General features: G+C 39.1%; 1 protein-coding gene across 1 annotated transcript in view; it reads left to right on the forward strand.

The window, feature by feature from the left end:
- EGF (epidermal growth factor) overlaps nt 1–23,959 on the forward strand; it is a 97,757-nt gene that overhangs the window by 61,300 nt on the left and 12,498 nt on the right. The window contains exons 12-20 of the mRNA XM_059377287.1: nt 1,061–1,165; nt 2,334–2,557; nt 6,540–6,707; nt 7,585–7,734; nt 10,823–10,933; nt 15,369–15,485; nt 16,167–16,292; nt 19,634–19,756; nt 21,216–21,360. Coding sequence (XP_059233270.1) covers nt 1,061–1,165; nt 2,334–2,557; nt 6,540–6,707; nt 7,585–7,734; nt 10,823–10,933; nt 15,369–15,485; nt 16,167–16,292; nt 19,634–19,756; nt 21,216–21,360 — 1,269 coding nt within the window. The remainder of the gene's footprint in view (nt 1–1,060; nt 1,166–2,333; nt 2,558–6,539; nt 6,708–7,584; nt 7,735–10,822; nt 10,934–15,368; nt 15,486–16,166; nt 16,293–19,633; nt 19,757–21,215; nt 21,361–23,959) is intronic.

Genomic DNA, 23,959 nt, shown 5'->3' on the forward strand with positions numbered 1-23,959 from the left:
TGAGGCACGCCGGGAATAAGGCATCTGTCTTGAGTCTGCCGCTTGCATTCTTTACGTTCCCTAGACTCTAATTCCCTCAACCTCTCCTGCGGGACTCTGAGCTCTATAAGGACAGAGGCAGGGTTTTGTTTACTGTTGTCTCTAATGCTTCAGCAAATCTTTGACACATGGTAGGTGCTCAGTAAATACTTACTTGTAATAAAGGTCAATTTAACAAATAGAAAATTTAGGAAATGAGGATTTTCTCCTCTGCCAGATTCCATAGGTTTTTTTTTTTTTTTTAAAATTTTTAAAATTTATTTATTTGTCAGGGGGCACCGCACAAGCAGGGGGAGCAACAGGCGGAGGGAGAAGGAGGCTCCCTGCTGAGCAAGGAGCCCAAGGCAGGACTTGATCCCAGGACGCTGGGAGGGTGACCTGAGCCTGAGCTGAAGGCAGACACTTAACCAACTGAGCAAGCCAGGCACCCCTATTTTTTTTTTAATGTAAAGATTAGCAATAATATTTCCGTACTCCCATTTGTCTTAGAATCATATGGAAGAAAACAAAGTCAACAGAAATCTCGCCTCTGCTGTCCTTGTGCTAGCTGCCTCTGTCACCCTTCGAGGCCTACTCTCTCTCCTCCCTGTGATCTGTGACCATGAAGAAGAGAGCTGCTCCCCTCTGGCTTCCAGTGGGTTTAGCAGGAACTGGGGGGTTGTGAAGAAAAGGCGTCAGTGGTATTTACACTCCTGACTTTGTCCTTGCCAGGCCCCTGACACAGCCCCCTCTTACCTTATCCTTGCACTGTGTATTTTAGTTGTGTGGGATAAATACTGGGGTGCTGATTAGAAGGTTGTTTAAAAAAATAGAATTCATGGGTGTATGTGCTGACAGGTGTGTATGTATGTGTGATGACCTGGACTTGTGTTGAGAGTATGTGGTCTGTGTGTGCACACATGTGATGGAGGTAGTTTAGAATGCCTATCTTTGCATTTCAGTAAGTAACAGGAAGAAGGAGTAGGTTTGTTTAAAAAGGAAAGTTGATGTAACAAGCTCCTTTTTATTACATGCATCTTAGGAAATCTCTCATCGAAGGGAGTGATTTAAATGGAAAACATCGTGAAATAATCATCAAGGAGGATCTCTCTCAGCCACGAGGAATTGCTGTTCATCCAATGGCCAAGTAAGTATTTGTGAAAATAATGCACTTTCCCATAGGGGTCATGAGAGTTCATGTTTGATGTACTAGTGTCCAAAATTTGTCGTAAGACCTCAGGTGTTCAGGGGAGTCAGAAATCAAGAAAATCCATGAGATTGGTTCAAACTTTCAGAAATGATATAGCTAGCATGACTTCATCATCCTTTTAGGTCTTTAGACTTTCTATTCTTACATAAAAGTTTTGTTATTCCCATAACCTTCCTTTTAAGCCAATTTAATTTTTTTATAAAAGAAGTGGGCTATAATTCATTAACCAATTAGATGTAAGAAAACATAAGATGAGTTTGAATGATAGGTCATTCCTAGATTTAGATAACTGGAAATAGAAACCATGAGAGATGAGAGGACTATGTTGGTAATCGTGAATTTGACATATTGGCGAAAAATGTTGGTTTAAGTTTAGAGAATTAAGGAAAATATTGTATTCCTTCCTAGTTGTTCAAAAACAAGGATTAAAAACTAGGCCTATTTTATTTCTAATGGGAATTTTTTGATGGTCTATGGGAAATAATATACTGGCAGTAATTGATCATTGATTTGGAGCCAGCCATGTGATTTAAAAAGTGAGAATGTAACCATCTCTAAACAAACCAATATGAAAGATAATGAACCATATTGACCTAAAAAAATGTGCCTCAGCATCCAATTCATGTAACTTAAAATTGACCAAGTTAAGTGAGTACACTGTATAAAACTAGATAACAGATAAATATGCTATTTCCTTTATGTTGCAATTTTACATGTAGAGTGAGTTTTATAAATGCATAGCACCTTTGCTAACATGATTATATTGCCTTTTGTAGCATGACATGCTAATTTAAGAATATCTTCTTGAACACACTTTCAATTAGTAATATAGTTCAATTTTTCAAACTAATTTATTTCTTTATTTCTTCTTTATCTAATGATCTGAGACTTAATTCAGCATTTCCTGTCCAAGATGCTCTACATAGACAAGATAATTTTTGCTATTGAGAACATTACATGTCCAGAGTACACTGCTATACTTTCTATATTCCTTGGTGTACCACTTCAGTTTATTCTAAAGTGATTTACATTGATGTTTTCAGTGATGAAAGAATAGAAGAATTTTTTTTCATGCAAATTTTGTTTTATGCTTTCTTGATTAAAGGAAATTATTCTGGACTGATATGGGGATTAAGCCACGAATTGAAAGTTCTTCCCTTCAAGGCATTGGCCGATTGGTTATAGCTGGTTCTGATTTGGTCTGGCCCAGTGGAATAACAATTGATTACTTAACTGACAAATTGTATTGGTGTGATGCCAAGCTGTCTGTGATCGAAATGGCCAATCTGGATGGTTCAAAACGCCAAAGACTTGCCCAGAACGATGTAGGTGAGGCTTTGGGATGGGTGATTTCTTCCTTTTGTCCTGAGTGTTGACAATTGTTAGATACAAAATGTGTTTACACATACACACAGACAGACACACACACTCAACTCCCCAGACACACCTGTCCCTTAGCCATATATGGTGAGAGAAGTATGGAGACAAACACACTGACAGATTTCTTTGGGGACTTCTGAGCTACAAAGATTACCTTCACATTGGAATACTGGATAAAAACATGATGATTTATAAGCATTTCTTTTTGCCAAAATCAGAAGGAAAATATTAAAAATTTTAATACCTCTTTGGGGATAAGAACTTTATTCAGTTGTCATTTGTTAGGTTTTAGACAATGACGTTTGTACAACTGTCATAGTATTACCTTTAGGTATTAATGAATATACATTCATAGCCAAAGATTATTATAGTTTTCTTTCCTATTATATTTTCAGATTTTTCATGGGGTGACATGTATGTTCATAAACATATTAAAATGCTATAGTCTATGCTGAATGTTAAAAAAGAAATACTGGGGATGTCTGAGGGTCAGTTGGTTAAGCATGAAACTCCTGGTTTCAGCTCTGGTCATGATCCACAGGTAAAGAGATTGAGCCCTGGGTTGGGGTCCCTGCTCAGTGGGAAGTCTGCTTCCCCTCTGTCCTTACCCCCACTCCCGTGAGCCTGAACTCTCTTTCTCTCATAAATAAATAAATCTTAAAGAGAGAGAGATGAATACTGAGTATACCAGGAGCCACTGCATTTTCTTGAGCAGGAAATACATATGATAAGACTGGCACATCCCTGTAAGCATTTAGGTAGCAGTATTAGGGTTGGATTGAAATCTGGAGAGAAGGAAATTAGTCACAAGGCTGTTGTCTAGTCAACAGTCAATGTAGGCCTGAGATAGAACATTGCCATTTCAAAGTAAAATGGAGGATTAGAGTATTACAAAAAAGTCAATGCGAATGAAAAACTTCAAGAATTTGGTAATAGAATATCAAAATGAGAGTCAGGGAGATGCTAAAGATGCTTCAAAGATTCAGAAGCTGGTTGGTTGAGTAGATGCAAAAAATACGGCCTATCTCTTCTATGAAGAAGTTGCTTAATAATTCCATATTTATTTTGTCTATTCTTTTTTGGGGTTAGAGGAGATGAATTTCTAGGTATATATTATACACTAAATTGATTATGATAAGTAAATTTAAAATTTTATGTAGTTCCAAGATTCCTTAAAAACTAAGGGTATAAGGGGTGCCTGGGTGGCTCAGTGGGTTAAGCCTCTGCCTTCAGCTCAGGTCATGATCTCAGGGTCCTGGGATCAAGAATCACATCGGGCTCTCTGCTCAGCAGGGAGCCTGCTTCTCCCTTTCTCTCTGCCTGCCTCTCTGCCTACTTGTGATCTCTGTCTGTCAAATTAAAAAAAATAAAATAAAAATTAAAGGTATACTTTACAATAAATCATAAGCTTTTGTAAGATCGTAGACTTTACTCACCCAGGCACTTAACAGATATTTATGGAATCATTTTGGGAAGTGGAGATACAGTAGAGATACATGTTTGTTCATGGGAGGCATATATTATTTAAGAAATACATCACCCAAATAAGTGGGAAATTATAGCTTTGATACATGAAGGCTTAAAAGGATTTGAAGATTCCTAACCAGAATGTAAAGATACCATATGCTAACCCAAAAAGCATAACAGATACTTTGTAAATAATTTCTATGCTTTTGTAATCTGTGGCTAATACAATTTCCTGTTAAAAGCCATTATCGATGGATTTTGGGGAGGGTATATGTTGTAATGAGCCCTGGATATTCTATAAGACTCATGAATCACAGACCTGTATCCCGGAAACAAATAATTCATTATATGTTAATTGAATTTAAATTTTAAAAAAGCTATTATCAGATATTTGCTATGAAAAGATCTAAGTGACCATTTCCATCATTACAGTGCCATCTACTGGCGTATAAGTAAGTGGTGGCTTTTTGGCCGCTCACTCAGGATTTTTAATGTAAAGATTGAAGGATTCATTCATTCATTCATTCATTCATTCGTTCTTTTTTTTTTTTTTTTTAATGAGAGAGAACGTGCGTGGTAGAGACTGGGGAGGGGCAGAAGGCAAAGGAAGAGAGAGAATCTTAAGCAGGCTTCAGGCTCAGTATGGAGCCTGACACAGGGCTCCATCTCACAACTCTGAGATCATGGCCTGAGCCGAAATCCAGAGTTGGACGCATAACTGACTGAGCCACCCAGGTGCCCCCGAAGTAATTCATCCTTCACTTAACATTCAACCGTGGCTCTTCTATTTAAAAAACTAACGAAGATTGTTTCTAGTGTGAGGTATTTGTTGAAAAACTATAGCTAATTTTCATCAACTATATTTCAGTATTAAAAATAAGAAAAATAAAAAAATTTTAAAGAGATTTAAAAAAATAGCTAATTCTGACACGTGCTACAAATGGGTGAACCCTGGAGACATTATGGTGAGTGAAATAAGCCAGGCACAAAAGACAAATACCATATGATTCTATCTACTTGACGTATCTAGAATAGTCACATTCATAGAAAAGTAGAATGAGGGGGGTGGGAAATGGGAAGTTGTGGTTTAATGGATATTAGAGTTTCAGTTTTGCAAGATAAAAAATTTCTGGAAGTTGGCTGTATAACAAAGTGAATGTCCTTAACACTGCTAAAATGTATGCCTAGGTTAAGATGATATATCTTATGTTAGAGGTATTTTGGCATAACAAAAAACCCTCATATCTATATTAAAAATGTCTGTGCTGCATTTATGGCTTTAATTGGGAACAAAAGGCTAGAGACTACTAAGATTCTCTAAGGGCTCTGGTCAGTAATGATGGATGGAGACTCATTGTCACCAGCACAAGTCATTTTAGTTTGCTGCCAGAAGAGGGAGACATTCATCCTAATCCACCAAAACCACTGCTCATTTGCAAAAAAAAAAAAAAAAAAAAAAAAAAAAACTGGTCTGGGAAATGTGACTGAACAAGATTAAAGGTTCCAAATTTGGGGCTCCCTAGCTTTAGCCTCTAACCACTTGAGACAGTGTATTACAGCATTTCCCTGCTTACTACCAATACTTGAATATCTTATCAGGGCAGTTCCAGGGGCATGGAGAGGTGGGTTAGTTGAGGTAGGGTCAGAAGAGCCCACTTAGGGGTTGACAGGAGCCGTGAAAATGGAGGCAGTAGGTAATAAATGACTTTTAATCAGCTTGGCCAAGACGGGAAGGAAAAAGACAAGAGGAAGCTAGAGGGGTCAGGGAGATGGGGATATTAATGAGCTAAGGGAAGGCAGCTAGTAGAAGGAAGAGAGTGAAATGTAAAAGAAAGGGATAATTAACTGAACAAGGTGTGAGAGAAGGCAGGAAGAATGAGACCAGGAGCACAAGCCAGTGCACTAAAACCAGGTAACAGGAGAGGCAGGAAAGGAGGTGGGGGTCCAATGCAGGGAAATGTGTTGCTGGAGATGGGAATTTAAAGAGACTGTTACTGAGTTACTTCGAATTGTTAAAGGTCCTTACAACAACTTGCAAATTTAGCCTACTACTTAGTGTTGCCACTTAAAATACAAGGAACCTAGTGCAAAAACAGGTAAAATAACTCACTGAAGTTTAGTCTATAGGGACAGAATCACCAAATACAACATTGCTGCTCTAGCCTCTTCCTTCTTGATGTTCTGTCAATCAGCCCACATTCTCCCATGCCCCAAATGCTGTGTGACAATGTGAGCACCTCATACCACTGGGCTCCCCTTCTAGAACAAGGTTCCCTCACCATGTGGGTTTTCCCTGGTTCAGGCATAGGTAGTGGTGTGTGTCTTGCTTAGCAGCTATAGCAAAGGAATGCTTTAGTGTGGGAATCACATGAGCATGTTGTAAGCCTTGTTCTTTTAAAAATATTCATGGCAAAGACAAGATGTACTTGTCTTGGATTCAAACTTGGATATAAACTGCTTTCAGGGCATCCTTTTGCTGTGGCTGTGTTTGAGGACCATGTGTGGCTCTCAGATTGGACTATGCCATCGGTAATGAGGGTGAACAAGAGGACGGGCAAAAACCGGGTACGTCTCCGAGGCAGCATGCTGAAGCCTTCATCACTGGTTGTAGTTCATCCATTGGCAAAACCAGGTACACTGGCCATGTCACACAGTGTTTCTTTGGCTGGCATCTGTAACTATTTTAATTGATAGGAGAGGAGGAGGATATCGCAATTCTCACTAATCTGGGTGGATGTTAAGATTTCCTGAGATTTGGATTGGGTTTAAACTGAGACAATCTGGTAGTAAATTTGGGCTTCATCTTTCCATTCTCATGTTTGCTTCTCCTGACCAGCTTCTACTTAAGTTGGTCCTTTCCAAGGAGTCTTGGGTTAAGGGCACTGAGGGTGGAAATGAGGGATGGGGGGTGATTTAGACACCTGCAGTAGATGCTTCTATCTCGACTGGGGCATTTCCCTACCCCCTGAGAGCGCCAGGGCCTGAACATCATCAGTGTCCTGTACTAACTTCCTTCTGGATTGCCCCTTGTTGGTTTGACTAGATTATGAGTCAGCAAATAGGGATCATACCCGCCTAACGAGCTTCTTGAACAGAAGTACTGACTATATTGGGGTGCAAGGGTGGCTCAGTGGGTTAAGCCTCTGCCTTCGGCTCAGGTCATGATCCCAGGGTCCTAGGATCACATCGGGCTCTCTGCTCAGCAGGGAGCCTGCTTCCCCCTCTCTCTCTGCCTGCTTGTGATCTCTTTCTCTCTCTGTCAAATAAATAAATAAAAATCTTAAAAAAAAAAGTACTGACTATACTCAATAAATATACACAAGGTAATAACATTCCAAGCTGATCTTAGAACTGGCTCCATTAGGAAATCTTCTGAAATAGATCTTGATATAGGTTCCATTTAGATACACTGAAATTTTCCCCCCAAAAGCTGTACGCTGTGATCTGTATCAATGGCACTTTTTTGGATCTCCAAGCCCATCTGTGAATGTTCCTCTTTTCCCCACAAGGAGCACAGCCCTGCTTACATCAAAATGGAGGCTGTGAACATATTTGCAAAGAGAGGTTTGGAACTGCTCAGTGTTTGTGTCGTGAAGGTTTCGTGAAAGCCCCAGATGGCAAAATGTGTCTGGCTCTGAATGGCCATCAGATTCCGGCAGGTAAGATGATAAATTGTATGGTTAAATTATTTTATTTTGGCTCAGGGATATAGTTCTACATCAATCCTCATGCTTCTGCTGATGTTTAATATTTTGTTTTTAAAAGCTTCCCTGCTTCGGGGCGTCTGGGTAGCTCAGTCAGTTAAGTGTCTGACTCTTGGTTTCAGCTCAGGTCATGATCACAGGGTGCTGAGATTGAGCCCTGCATTGGGCTCCATGCTGGATGTGGAGCCTGCTTAAAGATTCTCTCTCTCCCTCTGCACCCCCCACCCCACCCCCAAAAATGCTTTCCTGCTTTTAGGGATGCTGAGTCTTTTTGTTTTGTTTTTCTGCTCTCATGAGTTTGGGTTTCTTACTAAAGATTAAATTCAGTCGACCTGCTCTAGTTGTAAAACTAACAAAAGATACTATCCAAAACATTGAGTGTCAGTCTCCACCCCTCCCTGGCATTTACAGTGGAGTGGCCCAAACTTGGGGTGAAAAAATGCCAGCATTTGACCACCTCGGATAATGTTCAGAGACATTTTGTTTAGACATTTTATGGCCTCAATTTTAGAGGTAGTTATATACAATCCTACCACATCACTGGTCTTAATATGAAAAGCAAAGTTCTTTATAGTAAATAACTTTAGGATAGTAAATAAGTGTAGGGAATGTAGCCTGAGAAGGTTTGGATCCATGTTTAAAAAACTAAGTCTGAAACAAACAAACAAACAAACAACAAAACAAAAAAACTAAGTTATGACTTTGAGGCAGAGGAAAGGAAGAAGATATCAAATGTGATGTGTAGCGAGTAGTGCTGATCTGCTTCCCTTGAATGGGGATGTAAGCAGTAGTAAAGATTTTTTAAGAAATTGGTTTATCTAGTAGGCATGGTGTAAGTTTGGTGATAGATAAGCGGCAAACATAAGGATTGATTTTCCATGGACCAGAATTGAGGATTTTGGATTTTTAGAATTTTCCATGGATTGTTGCTTTAGAAAAACAGTTGTCAATATTTTTTGTTTTAGGACCCCTTTACACTCTTTTTAAAAAAAGACTTATTTATTTCTCTTAGAGAGAGAGAATGCACATGCGCTCAAGTGTGTATGTGAGCAGACTTTGCACTGAGCAGGAAGCCTGACACTGGGGCTCGGGGCCACCACCCTGAGATCATGACCTGAGCCAAAATCAAGAGTCGGACACCAGGTGTCACCCCAGGACCCTTTTTCACTCCTAAACATGACTGAAAACTCCAAAGAGCTCTTGTTAATGTGGGGTATATCTATCAATATGTATAATATTAGAAATTAAAACTTAAAAAGTTTAAAAAATATGTCCATTATGCTATAACAATATTCTAATATGTATGAGCATCACATATTTTTAGGGAAATAAATGAAATAACTATTTTCTAAAACAAAAATATACAGTGAGCATAATGGCACTGTTTTGCATTTATATCCTAAAGTCTGGCTTAATATAGAGCAGATGGATTCTCATATCTGCTTCTATGTGAAATCTGTTGCTTTGTTGTTTTGCTTGAAGCCTATGAAGAAAATCTGACCTCACACATAGATTTGGAAAAGAGAGGATTGATCATTTAATAGCTTTTTTAGATGACTGTTTTGTGTGTCTTCTTTCGATACTGTGGCAGAACTGGACAGGTCGTAGTTTCTTAAACCATAGTTGCAGTGTGAATCTGAAGCCACACCAATAAACTTTTTGTCACCAGCTATGTTAATATCCAGTGGTCTATTTTGTACGTTGAGTGACTCTTTTACCAATGCATGATTTTGTGGTGTCATGTTGGTCATATGAAAATACGGATTGCCTGAGTTGTGCATATCTTCCAAGTGTCACACATGTAAATCACGTTCATTAATTATTACCATCAAACTCATTAGACGGGTCTTTGAGTTTTGGTATTTTTGGTCAAGCTCAGGGTAGAGAAGAAAAATTTTCAAAATTCTACTTTTTACTGGGAAGCTAATATTTATCATTAGCTATAAGTACTGTCAGTTGTTTTTCTTGAAATGACAGATTCACCTCATTTTTGAGAACATGCTTGCCAAATTTCTAAGTGTTCATAACAAACTCTGTCAGTCAGCCTTCCAAGTGAAAATTATATTCAATGTAAAAAGAGGATAGTTTCAGCTTGCAGCTCAAAGAGTACACAGTGCTTTTCTTCCAGATGACCAGACAACCATTGTCACTTCATAATGTACCCAGAATGTTTTATATATACTTCCCATTTTGTTATATAGAATTTTAAAGAGCCAAGTATTCCATGGTTGAGATTTTAAAAAATGAATAATGCTTAACTGCTTCATCATGGCTCTTCTTAAGTGAGACAGGATTTGTTTGTGTATGTGTGTATGTGAATGTGTACAGTGAAGAACATGACTTTTAGTTGATTTTGGTGCCATAGACTTAATTCATGTTAGGATGCCAGCAGTCTTACCTGATGTCCAATGTCACATGTATTTGCATTTTGTGAAAATAGTTTTGACTTTATGGACTCTGTGCATGCAATGGGAACCTGGGGTCCAAGGACCACAGTTTGAGAACTTAGTGTTTTAGGAGATCCATTTTTCCTATGTACTACGGAATTGCATAGGTCCCATGCCTATGTTAAATTATCACTTGTTTATACCCTTACACATTTCTAAATACAGGTAAAATAAGTATTGAAAGTAACCTAAAGGAGGAGTATACATGGAAGGCAGGTTAGGGAGATCATCTTATTAATTTGTCCTTAGTGGTGGTGGGTTGTGATTGTGAGTTGATAATGTCCGTTAGGATCTTAGATTCTACTCTTACTGTATTTGCCGGTACCTAAAAGAGTCCTTTCTTTTTGCTCTCTGGCTCCCCCAACCCTCAACCATCAAGTGCTCTGGGAGAAACTGGGAGGGTATGGTGTAGCGGGCAAAATTTTCCAAGTCACCAAAACACCGCTAGTTTCCCTGAATGCTCTTGCTGTACAAGTCTACACTCAAACAACCAGCACACAGCCATAGGTACAAATTAAGTCTAAGTTTCTTGATCATAAAAGTACACAGTGCTTTTCTTCCAGATGACATTAACTGTATCTTTTGATCTTCACTAGGTAGTGAAGCAGATCAAGGGTTGCCATTGAACGTCTCATCCACGAATAGAGGATCTGAAGAGAGCATTACAGAATCTCAGAGTCTGCTAGTGGCTGAGATCATGTTATCAGGTATGAACGAGGAATTCTCCAACATAGCTTTGGCTCCAGCAATTTCCAGCCTACTAGTTAGAATCCTGTATTCGCTCTCTGACTTTGGCTAAGCGTACACAAAACAAGTCAAGCCAGACTTTGGACTCAAACTTTGATCCTTTTTTTCTGAACCGTGTGCCTGAGGAAGATGGCACCATGTTAGACTGGACATGAATTTACTCATCGAGAGTCTTTGAGCTGAAACTTCTTTGAAGAAATCTAACTTGGAAACAAGGGTGAAAATTAAGATGGAACAGACTCAAGTTTGTCCCCATCCAGACCTAGTAATTTTGATATTTAGCCCATCTAGCTAGACTTCCCTTAGTGTGAAAAGTAGATAGTAACTGATAAGCAAATATGGTTTGGTTGCTTCAGCTGCTCCAGAGGTTACAAAGAGCAAATAGTAGAATTGTGTCCTATATTGCACATTTATCACCAGAATGCTAAATAATTTGTTCAGTATATAACAACTTCAGGGAGCCTAATTCTTTTATACTCTATATTTACTCATGAGGTCAATGGTTTTCAAACTGGGCTTCACTCAGCCCAGGAACCTCTGCAAGCCTCACCCCTTCTTCACAGCTCTCTACCTGTAGTTGGCATAGATCTCCTTTGAAACACGGTATTTATTTATATTTCTAAGATTTTATCTTAACAAAGTATCTATGGCTAAAAATAAGTTTGAAAGCTCCACATTAAGACCTTAGATACACTTAAAGTGCTCATTCAACTTTTGTGGTCTACAGACTACTTTGCCTGTGTAGGATACCTGGAGACCTCTTCCCTTTCCCTATTATAAGAACTTATCAGTACAGGGGCACTTGTATGGCTCAGTCAATTAAGTGTCCAACTCTTGATTTCAGCTAAGGTCATGATCTCAGGGTTGTGATATCAAGCCCTGCATCAGGCTTCCTACTGGGTATGGAGCCTGCTTAAGATTGTCTCTCCCTCTCTCTTGGTCTACCAAGAGAAAAAAAAAAAGAAAGGACTTACCAGTAAGATAAAATACACAGATACACAGAGGTGGATATTTTTGGTAATTACAATTTGTATGGAGCTTTAGAGTTTACTAAGTACTTTCCCTCTAAATTGATTAAAAAAAAAAAAAGATTTCTTTATGTATTTGAGAGGGGATTGGGGAGTGGCAGAGGGAGAGGGAGAGGAGAGAGAATCTCAAGCAGACTCCCTGTTGAGCACAGAGCCCGATCTCACAACCCCAAGATCATGACCTGAGCCAAAACCAAGAGTCAGAAGCTTAACTGACTGAACCACACAGGCACCCCTCTAATTTGATTCTGACTACAAGCCATCACTTTACAGATTTGAAACCTAGACTAAGATATATTAAGGTAATGACTTTACCAAAGATTTTTGAAAATTATGGCCAAATAATTAATTCATATCCAGATAAAGCCTAGAAAACACTAGCACATTAGGAATATTACTCATTTAGTGATTATTTATTTGCTACATGCTGTGCTAAGCACTAGGGATACGATGATGAGCTAAACACAGACCTGTTCTACAAGGTCACAGTCTGAAGTCAAGAAAAATAAATGATGGGATAAAACAATATAAATAAATATTAGCAGTATTGAGAACCATTTCAAAGTTGCTAAGAATCCCTAAATGTTCACAGAGCACGTTTTGAAAGACTAATGTTTGGGAGACTCAAAGACCAAGGTAATGAGAGATAGTAAATTAGGCACATGGGTGGGATAGTGGAGTGATAAGATACCCAAATATTTGGAAAACACATACTGTATTAAAGGCTGTATTTGCCTTCATACCTGAGACTATACTCTACCTTGTGCAAAATAGATGGAAATGACTGTCTTTGTGAGAACTGCCTCCTCTTTCCATATCTGAACTGTGTTCTATTTTGTCTTAGTCTATAAAGTTTTAGTTCTAGTGGTGGTAGGCTAAGGGCTCATATTTGTATTTTGTAGTGAGACTTCATTTAAACAAAGTATCTATGCTAAAAATGAATTTGAAAACTCTAGAATAGATTTTAGGTTAGGATCAATATATTCTTATTCCCCAAAGACATACAGACTGCTATGTAGCAAGTAGATCTGTCTACAACAAGGCAAAGAAATTCAATCATAAGATTTCCTTGTCAAGTTTACTAAAATAATGAGTTTTTCTAGGTTCATGAATAAAATGTGAAATTCTGAACGTGGCCTGTTGGGTGCTGTCTGAATCAGTCCTTATATACTTCACCAGCCTCTGTGTGGGCCTTTTTGTCCTGGACTTTCTCTGGCTGGCTTCAGTCGCACGGGCTTTGCCTGTAACAGATAGATGGTGTGTTCCTAGCCCACAGCACTCTTTCTACACCCATCCAAGTCGTATGTATCCAGATCTTAGCTTCAGATCCCACTTAGAAGCTTTTCCTAGTCTCCTAAGTGGGAGATGAGAGTTATTTCATCTCCCTTAGAACCTGGTGTTGTGGGGCCCTGGGTGGTTCAGTGGTTTAAGCCTCTGCCTTCGGCTCAGGTCATGATCGGGCCCTGGGATCGAGCCCCGTATCAGGCTCTCTGCTCAGTGGGGAGCCTGCTTCCTCCTCTCTCTCTGCCTGACTCTCTGCCTACTTGTCATCTCTGTCTGTGAAATAAATAAATAAAATCTTTAAAAAACAAACAAAAAAACCCCAAAACCCTGAGAACCTGGTGTTGTTTCTTGATAGTGTGTATCACACCTGTACTTCAATAACTAATCATACAAGACAGCAGAGGCCCTGTCTGTATTCTCCATCACTGTATTTTTGGCTCATATTAGGATCTAGTGTGTGATAGGTACTTTTTAAAAAATTAATTTTAGTAGTTTAACTAATAGGCCCTGGATTCTTTTTCTAATGTCATAAGGCTAATTCTAATTCAGACTGTCACAATACTCTTCTTCTTTATCATCCTTATTTACATATGTATAAAATTTATTATTCTCAGTTTTTTTTAAATCATTTTTTTCCTCAGTCCTTACAATTATCATTTGAAGTAGACTGGACAAAAAAATGTCACCTGTATTTTGCAGAAGAGGGCTGTGAAGCCCAGGCACTTATTCCTTCCAGAGCCAGCTTGTGTCAAAAAGAACTTTGGCTCTAGCCCATCCCCCAGCCCCCAACAGCATATCCAGTGCTTTTCATTATGCAAAAGCTGCCTTGCGGTTTGCAAGTTACCAAATAAATCCTGAATTATATTCTAATTTAAGGCAATTCTGCAACTGATTTAAAATGTCTTGGGTAATTGGATCTTGTCCACCATACACTGAGCAGCCTAGTGACTTGAGAGCTAGTCTTCCAAATAAATGCCAAATCAAATGGATAATTGATTTAGTCTGAACTTATCCATCTTGAAGAGTCATGAGTGACAGGAGATGACCAAGCAAGAATGAAGGGCATGTGTTCCTGCATGAGAAATCTCATTCAAATAGCCAAGCAAATCAAATGCAATGACCTAATGTGTGCATTTACATGGGACCTGAATCCTCCTGTGATCATCTTTCTTTAATTTATGGGCAAGTTTAGAGGACTTCTTTTACCTCTTCTGTATTCAGGTAAGCAAACTTACCAGTGAATAGAGAGATGATAGTTTATATCCTGCTGTGGTAGGTCAGATCCCCCCAACTCCAACTGCGGCATTTGGAGAATGATTATATACATAAGTAGTCAAAAGGAAAAAAAAAAACTTGCTCATGTTTATGGCTCAACATGCAGCTCTGTCCCCCGGGGCATTTGCATTTCAATGGACTATGAAATGAAACGATCCATTTACAGCTTTTAGTTTATATGGTTCATGACTTTGTAAAAGTGCCTTGAGGTTTGCAAGTCATTGCATAAATCTTGACAATAACCATACATTGTGTCATACATATTCTCATATATGAGACATAATTTTAGTAAATTGACAATAAATCTTTTTATTGCATCTTGTATCATTGTAATAAATTCTTATTTTTTGTATCTCTGCCATGTTGGTACCCAGATCTACTTGTTAAATATTAGTCTGTGTCTTCTGGGGGCATAAGAATATATTGACCCCTATTGTATGTCCTAATGGTTGAGAATTCTCAAACAATAAAACTTTTGATATTTGAGCCTATTACTCCTGGAAATTTTATAGTTCAAGTTTGCAAATGCTTTTTAAAAAGTTATAAACAAGTTCACACAAGGTTCTTTGAATACCAATAGATCTTTAAGACTAAAGATTTACTGAAAGCATATAAATGGGAGCATATAGCTTGTGGACCCTTTAATATAGATATAGTTTAGAGGTCAACTAATTGTTTCTCTTTGGAGGTTAACCTGTCCCAGGACTCAGGAAGGAAGTGCTAGAATGTTCTGTAGAACCCAAAACATTCAAACCCATTTTTCCTCTAAGGCCTGCAAATAATCTGATGGGGTTCTTGCTCTTTGCAGACGCTGATGACTGTGGTCCTGTGGGATGCAGTTCACAGGCTCAGTGTGTTTCCGAGGGAGAAAATGCAACATGTCAATGCTTGACAGGATTTACTGGGGATGGAAAAGTATGTTTTGGTAAGAGCAAAGGCCAATACATGTATCTGGAAAATAGGGAACCAGAAACATTCTTTCAGATAATACTGATTCAAAATCTCCAGAGGATTTATGTAATCATCAGGATAGAATAAATTAGTTCATATTAGCTAAAATGATAATGAACAGCATATCTAGAAAATATGAAACATATAGTATGTTGTTATATTATAATTACATGATATATGCAGTTGATATTAAGGAGAAAATTTTATAATTAGTTTTAGAAGCATGAATTTGAGCTTGAGTCAAATTTATAAATTCACCAGTTACAATAAGAACACAAATTTCCTCCCCTAAAAGCTGAGGTCTTAAGTTTAAGTTGAATAAATTGGTTGTGCTGGATAGGTTTCCATATTACATTGAGTGCCTTGAAATTTTAAGTTAGTGATTATTGTAAGAATCTCAGTTTTTATCATCTGCAACCCTGGCCCAATGTGATGTATTTACATACACTTAGCTAAGCAGACACCTAAACAAGCTGTAAAAATTGGTTTGGACGTGAACTTTAAGACCAAGCTACGGAGTTTGCATTACATTTGCAAACAGTATCTGAAAGCGGTTGAGTGATTGGTTGTATGAATGCTTATACTTCTGTTTTTCCCATGATTCTCATTTAATGCCAGGATTGTCTACATATTTCACTAATCATTTTGCCCGCAGATATAGATGAATGTGAGACGGGCATCACTGTTTGTCCTCCCACCTCCTCTCAGTGCGTCAATACCGAAGGTGGCTATGTCTGCCGGTGCTCAGAAGGCTACCAAGGCGATGGGATTCACTGTCTTGGTAAGAGAGCATGTGTGCCAAGGGAGGAGGCCAGAGGCAGGCCTCTGAGGATGGGGAAATGCTGTGGGTGTGGTGGGTCAAGAAACGACAGGGTATAATATAAGTGCCACCCATGTTAACACTCAAAGAGAAGTTACGTGAGCTGTTCAAACTGACATAGGTCGATTCTGGATGAACAGTCAAGTTTGTGCCCTTGTGCTAGGATGGGACTAGTCAGCTTCAAGATGCTGCAGAGGTTGTGGGTCCCTCTGCCTTTCTCATTCTTTCTCTGGAGTTGAGTGACGCCAGTGCCCATTAATACTCCACACCTCAAGCCATCATGGCGGGGAGTCGTACAGCATTTTCGTTATCCCTGGATTTTGCAGGTGAGCCGCGGTGAACTGCAGAGCTAAGGGAGGCTTGTTGGAAGTCCCTGCTCTGGGCATAAAGGAAAGGGGGGAGTGGTTCTGTGAAAGGGCTCACGGGACAGCTCTGGAGGAGTGTCAGTAGACGGGAGATGCAAGCCACTGACATTCTGATACAAGGAAGGAGTGATTAAGATGTCTTTCATAATCACCGTCCTCTGCCAAGGTCTGGGTGTGGCTTCTGGGTTGGGAGCTCACTTAATGGCTGTCTCATGCCATGTCAGGTGTCAGGAACATAGCAGCACCCACAGGTAGGGACCTGCCTGAAGCCACCCTAACCCCATGAAGTGCTTACCTGGAGTTTAACAGGGCTTTCACATGTCTCTAACAGTATTTTCTTTGCCTTCTGAAAACATGCAGATCTTTTCATGGTGAGGGGCAGATGACCTGATAAGAGACTGAAATAATACTGCTTTCTCCCACATGCTGAGGTTAAATATGAACCATCAGTCACGACTACCAAGTGTTTTTGGAGCTGGCTGGTTTAAATCAGACCTTTATCAGATTAGTTTTGTGGAGTCCACAGTCATTTGTAAATAGTCTTTTAAGCACATAGTTGGCTGTCAGTCAAGAAAATGTCACTGCTCTAATTAATCAGGCTCATAGATAATTTAGACAAACAGGCTTTATATTTAATTTACTTTGAAGAGGAAAGAAGGTATGCCTTTTGGATGTTTAAACTCCTTAAACTCCGGATTCTGTATTACTAACCTATTTCCTTCCAGCAGTGAACGGGCAACAGGGTATCATGGCGCAGCCTGCCTGGGGCAAGGAGTCCTCAGGCCACAGGGAAGAATGGGCTGATTCCTGTTCTCTCTCTCTCTCTCTTTCTCCCTCTCTGTGTTCCTTCCCCTCTTCCTCCCCTGCTATCTCTGCCTCACTCTCCCGCCCTCCTTCTTTCCTTCCTTCTTCCAGATATATGTAGATAGAGTGCTTTACATTGTGCTTGGAACATAATAAATGCCACATAAAAATAATAAGTTATTCTTATTCTTAGGAGTGGTTGTGTTTCTTGACCAAGAGTATACCTTTGTTCCTAGTTCTTGGAGAAGCTCTGTCTCTCAAGGTTCACAGAGATTATAAAATTACAGAGAAAGAGAGATTACAGAGATAAAGAGGTTATAGAGATTTCATAGAAATTATAGTAGGAAGTACGTAAAAAAAAAAAAAAGACTCATTTTGAGTCATTTGGGATAGCAGTCCAATGTGACAAATATTTATTTGGCAACTCTCAGTGCAGAGACATAGTGCCCGGAAGTGCGAGGAAGAGCAGAATGATGAAGGTAGTGCTTGCTTGCGAGAAGAGTAGGACCTGAGAGACAGGGAGCTGTGATAAGTGGTGAAGGGGGGTGTGCATTATGAGAGAAGTAAAAACTACAGTGAAAGTTCCCAACAGGAAGAAAATCTGTTTGAGGTATTAAGAAAACTTCGTGAAGGAAGGATCGCTGTGCATGGACATTGGGGCATGAGGAAATTTTCATTAGGCAGAAATGAGAAGGAATGGGGAGCATTCCAGGTACGAACATATGACGGGTCTATCTGGGGCATAGACAATGGCCTACATGAGTACTAAGTATAGGTATGTGAACTAGACGGCCTTTCTGCTGTGGTTTGGGGATGGGGGACCTGGTGTCTCTTTTTTTCCTTATAAGAACTTCAATCCTATTGGATTAGGGCCTCACCCTTACAACCTCATTTAACTTTAATTACTTCCTTGAAGGCCCCATCTCTAAATATAGTCATGTGGGGGGTTGGAACTTCAATATAGAGATTTGGGGGGAGATACAATTCAGTTCATAACAGGTGGGTTGCATTACATATGTAGAAGACTAGAAGTTGAGGGTCATTAGGGTTTTATTTCTCTAGACCAACCCTATCTAATAGAACTATAATATATGTTACCTATATAATTTTAAATTTTCAAATAGCTCCATTACAAAAAGTACAAAGAAATAGGTGAAATTAATTTTTATTTTATTAAGCCCAACATATCCAAGATATTAACATTTTAATATGTAATCAATATAAAAATCATTGAGATATTTTTTAAATTTTATTTTTTTCAGTGATCCAAAATTCACTTTTTTTTGCACTATACCATATTTTACATTCTTTCTTATTTTATTACTAAGTCTTCAAAATCTGCTAAGTGTTTTACACTTACAGCATATGTCATTGTAGACCAGTCGCAGTTCAGGTGCTCACACACCCACACATACTCACATACAGAGGGTGATGGCTACCATATTGGGCAGCTCAGCTCTGGGTAAGGGAGCGGTTGAGTCAAGGGGTGCAGTGATGGGAGATGTGCTTTAGGATGTTAATCTGGCGCCGTGTTTAGGAGTAGAGTGGGGGAGAAATGGTATGCAGGGAATGTGGGGAGGCTGTCTTATAGTAATGTAAAATTGAGGAGAAGAAAGATTTAAATGTTAGGCTGGTGGTAATTGAGAAAGAAAACAGTAGTAGTTGGGAAAGAAAGGGTTGACTTAATTTATGTTTATGCAGAAAAAAAGCAGAAATGTCTTACATGCTCTAAATATATATCAATGACTGGATGTCTATTGGCAAAAGTTAAGAACGAATCTTCAGGATCTTATTTTCTAAATGTTTGCCTAGAGCTGGTTTACCAATCTCCAACCTTCCCACTGAACTGCATGTTGGGATGTCTCCTTTCCTCCCAAGCACTGAGAAAACACTCAGCCTTATTTCAGGAGTTAAGAGCACCTGAATGGGCAGGCAGCTGAGGGACCCACTTCATCCTTGTGTCCAGCATTCATAATATAGTTTTTAATAAAAAAATACAGAGGGTCTGAGAGTGTGCAGCATGGGAGAGGTTGAAGCTGTTCCCTTCCCAGAATGTTGGCTTTTCCAATAATATAACCCTTTGTCCTCTTCTGCACCTCACTTTTCTCTTCCCTACTCCCTTGTTTCTGGCAGATATTAACGAATGCCAATTGGGCAGGCACACCTGTGGGGAAAATGCCACCTGTACAAATACGGAGGGAAACTACACCTGTATGTGTGCCGGCAGCCTGTCTGAACCTGGGTGGATATGCACTGGTAGGTTGGTGGGTGGTCTAGGGCCAAGGAAGGGACTTAATTCTGGAAAATTCTATACCCCAATGTATTTGCTCTGAAGAGTCTAGAAATTATTCGATTCAACCGGGCTGGTGAGTTTACGTTCCTGATTAGGTGGATGCTGAGCTTGGGAATGTGTAGTAGTCAAGTTTTCTTAATTTAATAACATCTGGAAGAAATTCCTTTCTTATTACTTACAATTCAAAAGGTGGGAATGCAGGTGGTTCTCTTTAACTATGAGACCAATGTCTTAATTTGTGATATTGATTTCTGGGGCTGCTGGAAAAACTTTGCAGGTCAGGTCAGGTCAGGAAAGATGTCTGGACCCTTAGCATTTTGAATCACTTTTAAAGCTTTTCAAATATTACCTTAAAACATTAGTATTTCTTGATCTGAATTAGAACTTTAGCTCTCTCTCTCTCTCTTTTTTTTTTTTTTTTAATGTTAATGGTCAACTTCTGCTTTCTTGAGGCTCTCCCCAAATGGCAATATCTTCTCACAATCTGTACCCTAGAAGGGGAGCTGGCTTCACCTCAACCCTGGAAACCAGGATTGGGGTCTCTTTCACCACCACTCCCAGCAATTCACCTGTCTCTGCTCTGCAAGCACAAAACATCTTAAGAAAGGAAATTTCAGGACTTACTTGGGTCTCTTTTTTTTTAACACATTATTTTTCTCAGATAATTTGCTCTTCTTAAAGGTATTGAGAGACTGCTAATATTTATGTAGCTACACACCGTAATGATTTCCTTTTAAAGAGCAGACAACCATTCAATAAAAGGGACTTCGAGGGATGGCTGGGTGGCTCAGTGGATTAAGCCTCTGCCTTCAGCTCGGGTCATGGTCTGAGGACACTGGGATTGAGTCCCACATCGGGCTCCCTGCTCAGCGGGGATCCTTGCTTCCCCCTCTCTCTCTCTGCCAGATGCTCTGCCTATTTGTGATCTCTGTCTGTCAAATAAATAAATAAAATCTTTAAAAAAAAAAATAAAAGGAACTTTGCCATTTTGACATTCCCTCTGTTACAGTAGAGTTTCTATTCTGTCAGACTTACCAGTCTGGTTTTTGAGGGCTCCTCTGATATTTACATCATTTTTAGAAGAAAGCATTGTGTGGGAGAAATTTTTGAGGCTTCCAGGATACTGGGGGTAAGTGACTGGTCACTGGTAAAAGACCAGTGACTCGGGATTCATGAAGTCATTTAGAATTGACTATTTCCTTGCTTGCCTCCAATATGCTTTCTGAAGCTCAGAAAGAATGGCTGGCTTCATGGTGAATGACATGAAGTCTGGTTAGGAAAATGAAAACTGGAGTTGCTTCTGAGTTCTTGTCACTAAAAGGCACTAGATCACAAATTGGTCACAAAGACTAGTTCTGAATATTGATCCCTGGAAGACCTAATCGCTTCAGAAAGTGAAAGTAATGTCTTTGATTCTTGTAGACTCTACCCCCCCTTCTCATCTCATGGAGGACGGCCACCATTCTGTGAGAAATGGTTTCCTGGAATGCCCCCCATCCTATGACGGCTACTGCCTCCATAACGGTGTGTGTATGTACATTGAAGCAGTTGACAGATATGCATGCAAGTAAGTCAAGCTGTCTTTGTGATGGCACAGAGATATGGGACTGAAGTTCATAACTTTTAGATAATTCATAAAATTCATATCAAGGAGATTTTTTCTATAATTGGGTTTTTGCTAGGGAAAACCATATAAACACACGTATATAAATTGTGTGTGTGTGTGTGTGTGTGTGTCTATGTACATACTGCACCCTCCTTGCGTATATAAATATACATTTAAAGAACTGGTGATTTTCCCTCTTAACTTAATGTTGCTACTGGTACAGTCTGGGGCTGAAACCTCTCGTTCTGGCTGAAAACTTAGGTTTGTGAACGAGTTCCTTGAAACTTGGATTTATTTCCTGCCGCATGTGTGGACAACATCCACAATATGTTTCTGAATTTACAAAAAGATTATATATACACATTGGACTTCTTACCCTCAACTTTCGAAAATGGAAAACAATTATTTTTCTTCAGTTTCTAATTCTAATTTTTCTAATTCTAAATTTTTTAATTCTAAATTTTTCTAATTTTTCTTCAGTTTCTAATAGTTGCTTAGTAACAATTGCTGGAAGTGGCCCCTGCTTCTGTTTGTTCCTTTTTTTGTCCCCATGACAGTTTCGCAGTGGGGACCGTCAGCTGAAAAGTAGATTTGAGGGTGACCTGAAACTGTAGGTCCTCCCACCGTACTTACTCAGAAAACACTTCCTTGGAAGCAATATCTAGTTCTGCATCAAATTTTACTTTTAGTGGATTTCATATTTTCAAGTCAATCAGAGGGAACTGGTAGGTCCTGAAGAATAAATGGGTCCCCTGTGGCTAGACTACTGACTCACTGATCATTTTCTCTGCCTGAGGAATAAGTGATAAAATATTCTGATCCTCATGAATAGAAGCTATAAGCTTAAAGGCTTTTATTATTTTATGAATAATAATCAGCAGAAACATAGTCTAAATTGTTAGAAGAACAAGTTGTATTCTGTGACAAAGTGAATGGCCTTGCATTATAAATCACATCAGCCAGACAAAAGTGATGAAAAATGCTCATGACTGTTAGTGAAACTGACTTAAATCTCATAGAATTCTACCCTCATGTTCATATTTGCATGCTGTAATTTCCCACCCTAAGATAAATCCAATCTTCACAATAGTTGTCCTTGATTTTGATAATAAGAATCAATTTTTTCATGTTCATCATTCCTTATTATCCAAAATAATGAAATTATGAAATAAATGTCCTACTTTATTAGATTGTGGTTTATTTTTCTCTATGATACTTAAACTTTAAATTATAAGAGACATTACAATAGTGTGAAGGGTACTTCACAATTATGAATTGCATTTAGTAGATTATTTTCACTTGACCTGATAACATCGATTCATTAAATGATTTATGAACTCTTTAGTACATTGCTTTTCTTTCTGTCATTAAATCCTGATGAAAATATCTTATTCCCTGATAATGTTTTAAACATGAGTTGCTACAAAATGACAATTAAACTACAGATAACACTCATATTTAAGGACCTTTAATCAAAAGCAATATTTAAAATATCACCAGAGGTCCCACTAGTCTAGGTCGTAACTTTGTTTTTGAATTTTACATTTAATAAAAATGTAAAATTCAAAAACAAATGTTTAATCAGACATCCAACGCTTTCCTCCTTTCGCCTTGATGACTTCACTTTGTATTTTTAAAATTCTGTCATGACACATCTCTAGGAATGCTCACCAGCTCTAACTTTTTTTTTTTTAAAGATTTTATTTATTTATTTGACAGAGAGAAATTACAAGTACACTGAGAGGCAGGCAGAGAGAGAGAGAAGGAAGCAGGCTCCCTGCTGAGCAGAGAGCCCGATGTGGGACTCGATCCCAGGACCCCGAGATCATGACCTGAGCCGAAGGCAGCGGCTTAACCCACTGAGCCACCCACGCGCCCCCAGCTCTAACTTTTATTAGAAACACTTGATCGGCATCATTCTGCAGAGTGCTCTCAATACCGTGAGAAGGTTTATAAAGGGCTGTTCTTCTTTCCTTGCTTGAAGGCATTGGAAGACCCCTCCATATACAGAGATCCCCTGGCTATCTGGGGTGCAGAGAATGTGAGAACTGAAGTCCCCATGCCCCACATCTTCCTCAAAGGTTCCCTGGTCCTGACATTCTCAGAAGACCAAACCTCCTGAGCTAACAGGAGATTCTTATTCATTCTGGTTTGGCTTTGAACCAGCCCACACACTTCTGGCCAGGTCTTCTTGAGACCAAGCGGCCCCAACACCAGTGCTGTGAAAGGTTGCATGAGAAAAGAGTTGTGTGGCCAAATCAGTCTGAGAAATGTTATATACTCTAGCCCTCAGTTCTTGATCACAGCACAACACAATGTGAAGTCTTGACCTTCCTTCAGAATTTCTTGAAATTATTTGACCAACTAAACTCAGATTTGAATAATTTATTGGAATAAATAAACCCAGAAATCTTTTGCTTGGTTTAACCAAAGTAGTTGATAACCCAAAGAACTAGTAGGGAGGACCCATCTATGTGAAATGTTGGCTGACTGGTTTGGGCCATGTATGGCTCAGAGAGGCCCTGATACTACAGCTTGCTTTTGCTCCCCAGGACTCTTG

This window comes from Mustela nigripes, chromosome 1 (genome assembly GCF_022355385.1).
Source record: "Mustela nigripes isolate SB6536 chromosome 1, MUSNIG.SB6536, whole genome shotgun sequence".
NCBI lineage: Eukaryota > Metazoa > Chordata > Mammalia > Carnivora > Mustelidae > Mustela > Mustela nigripes.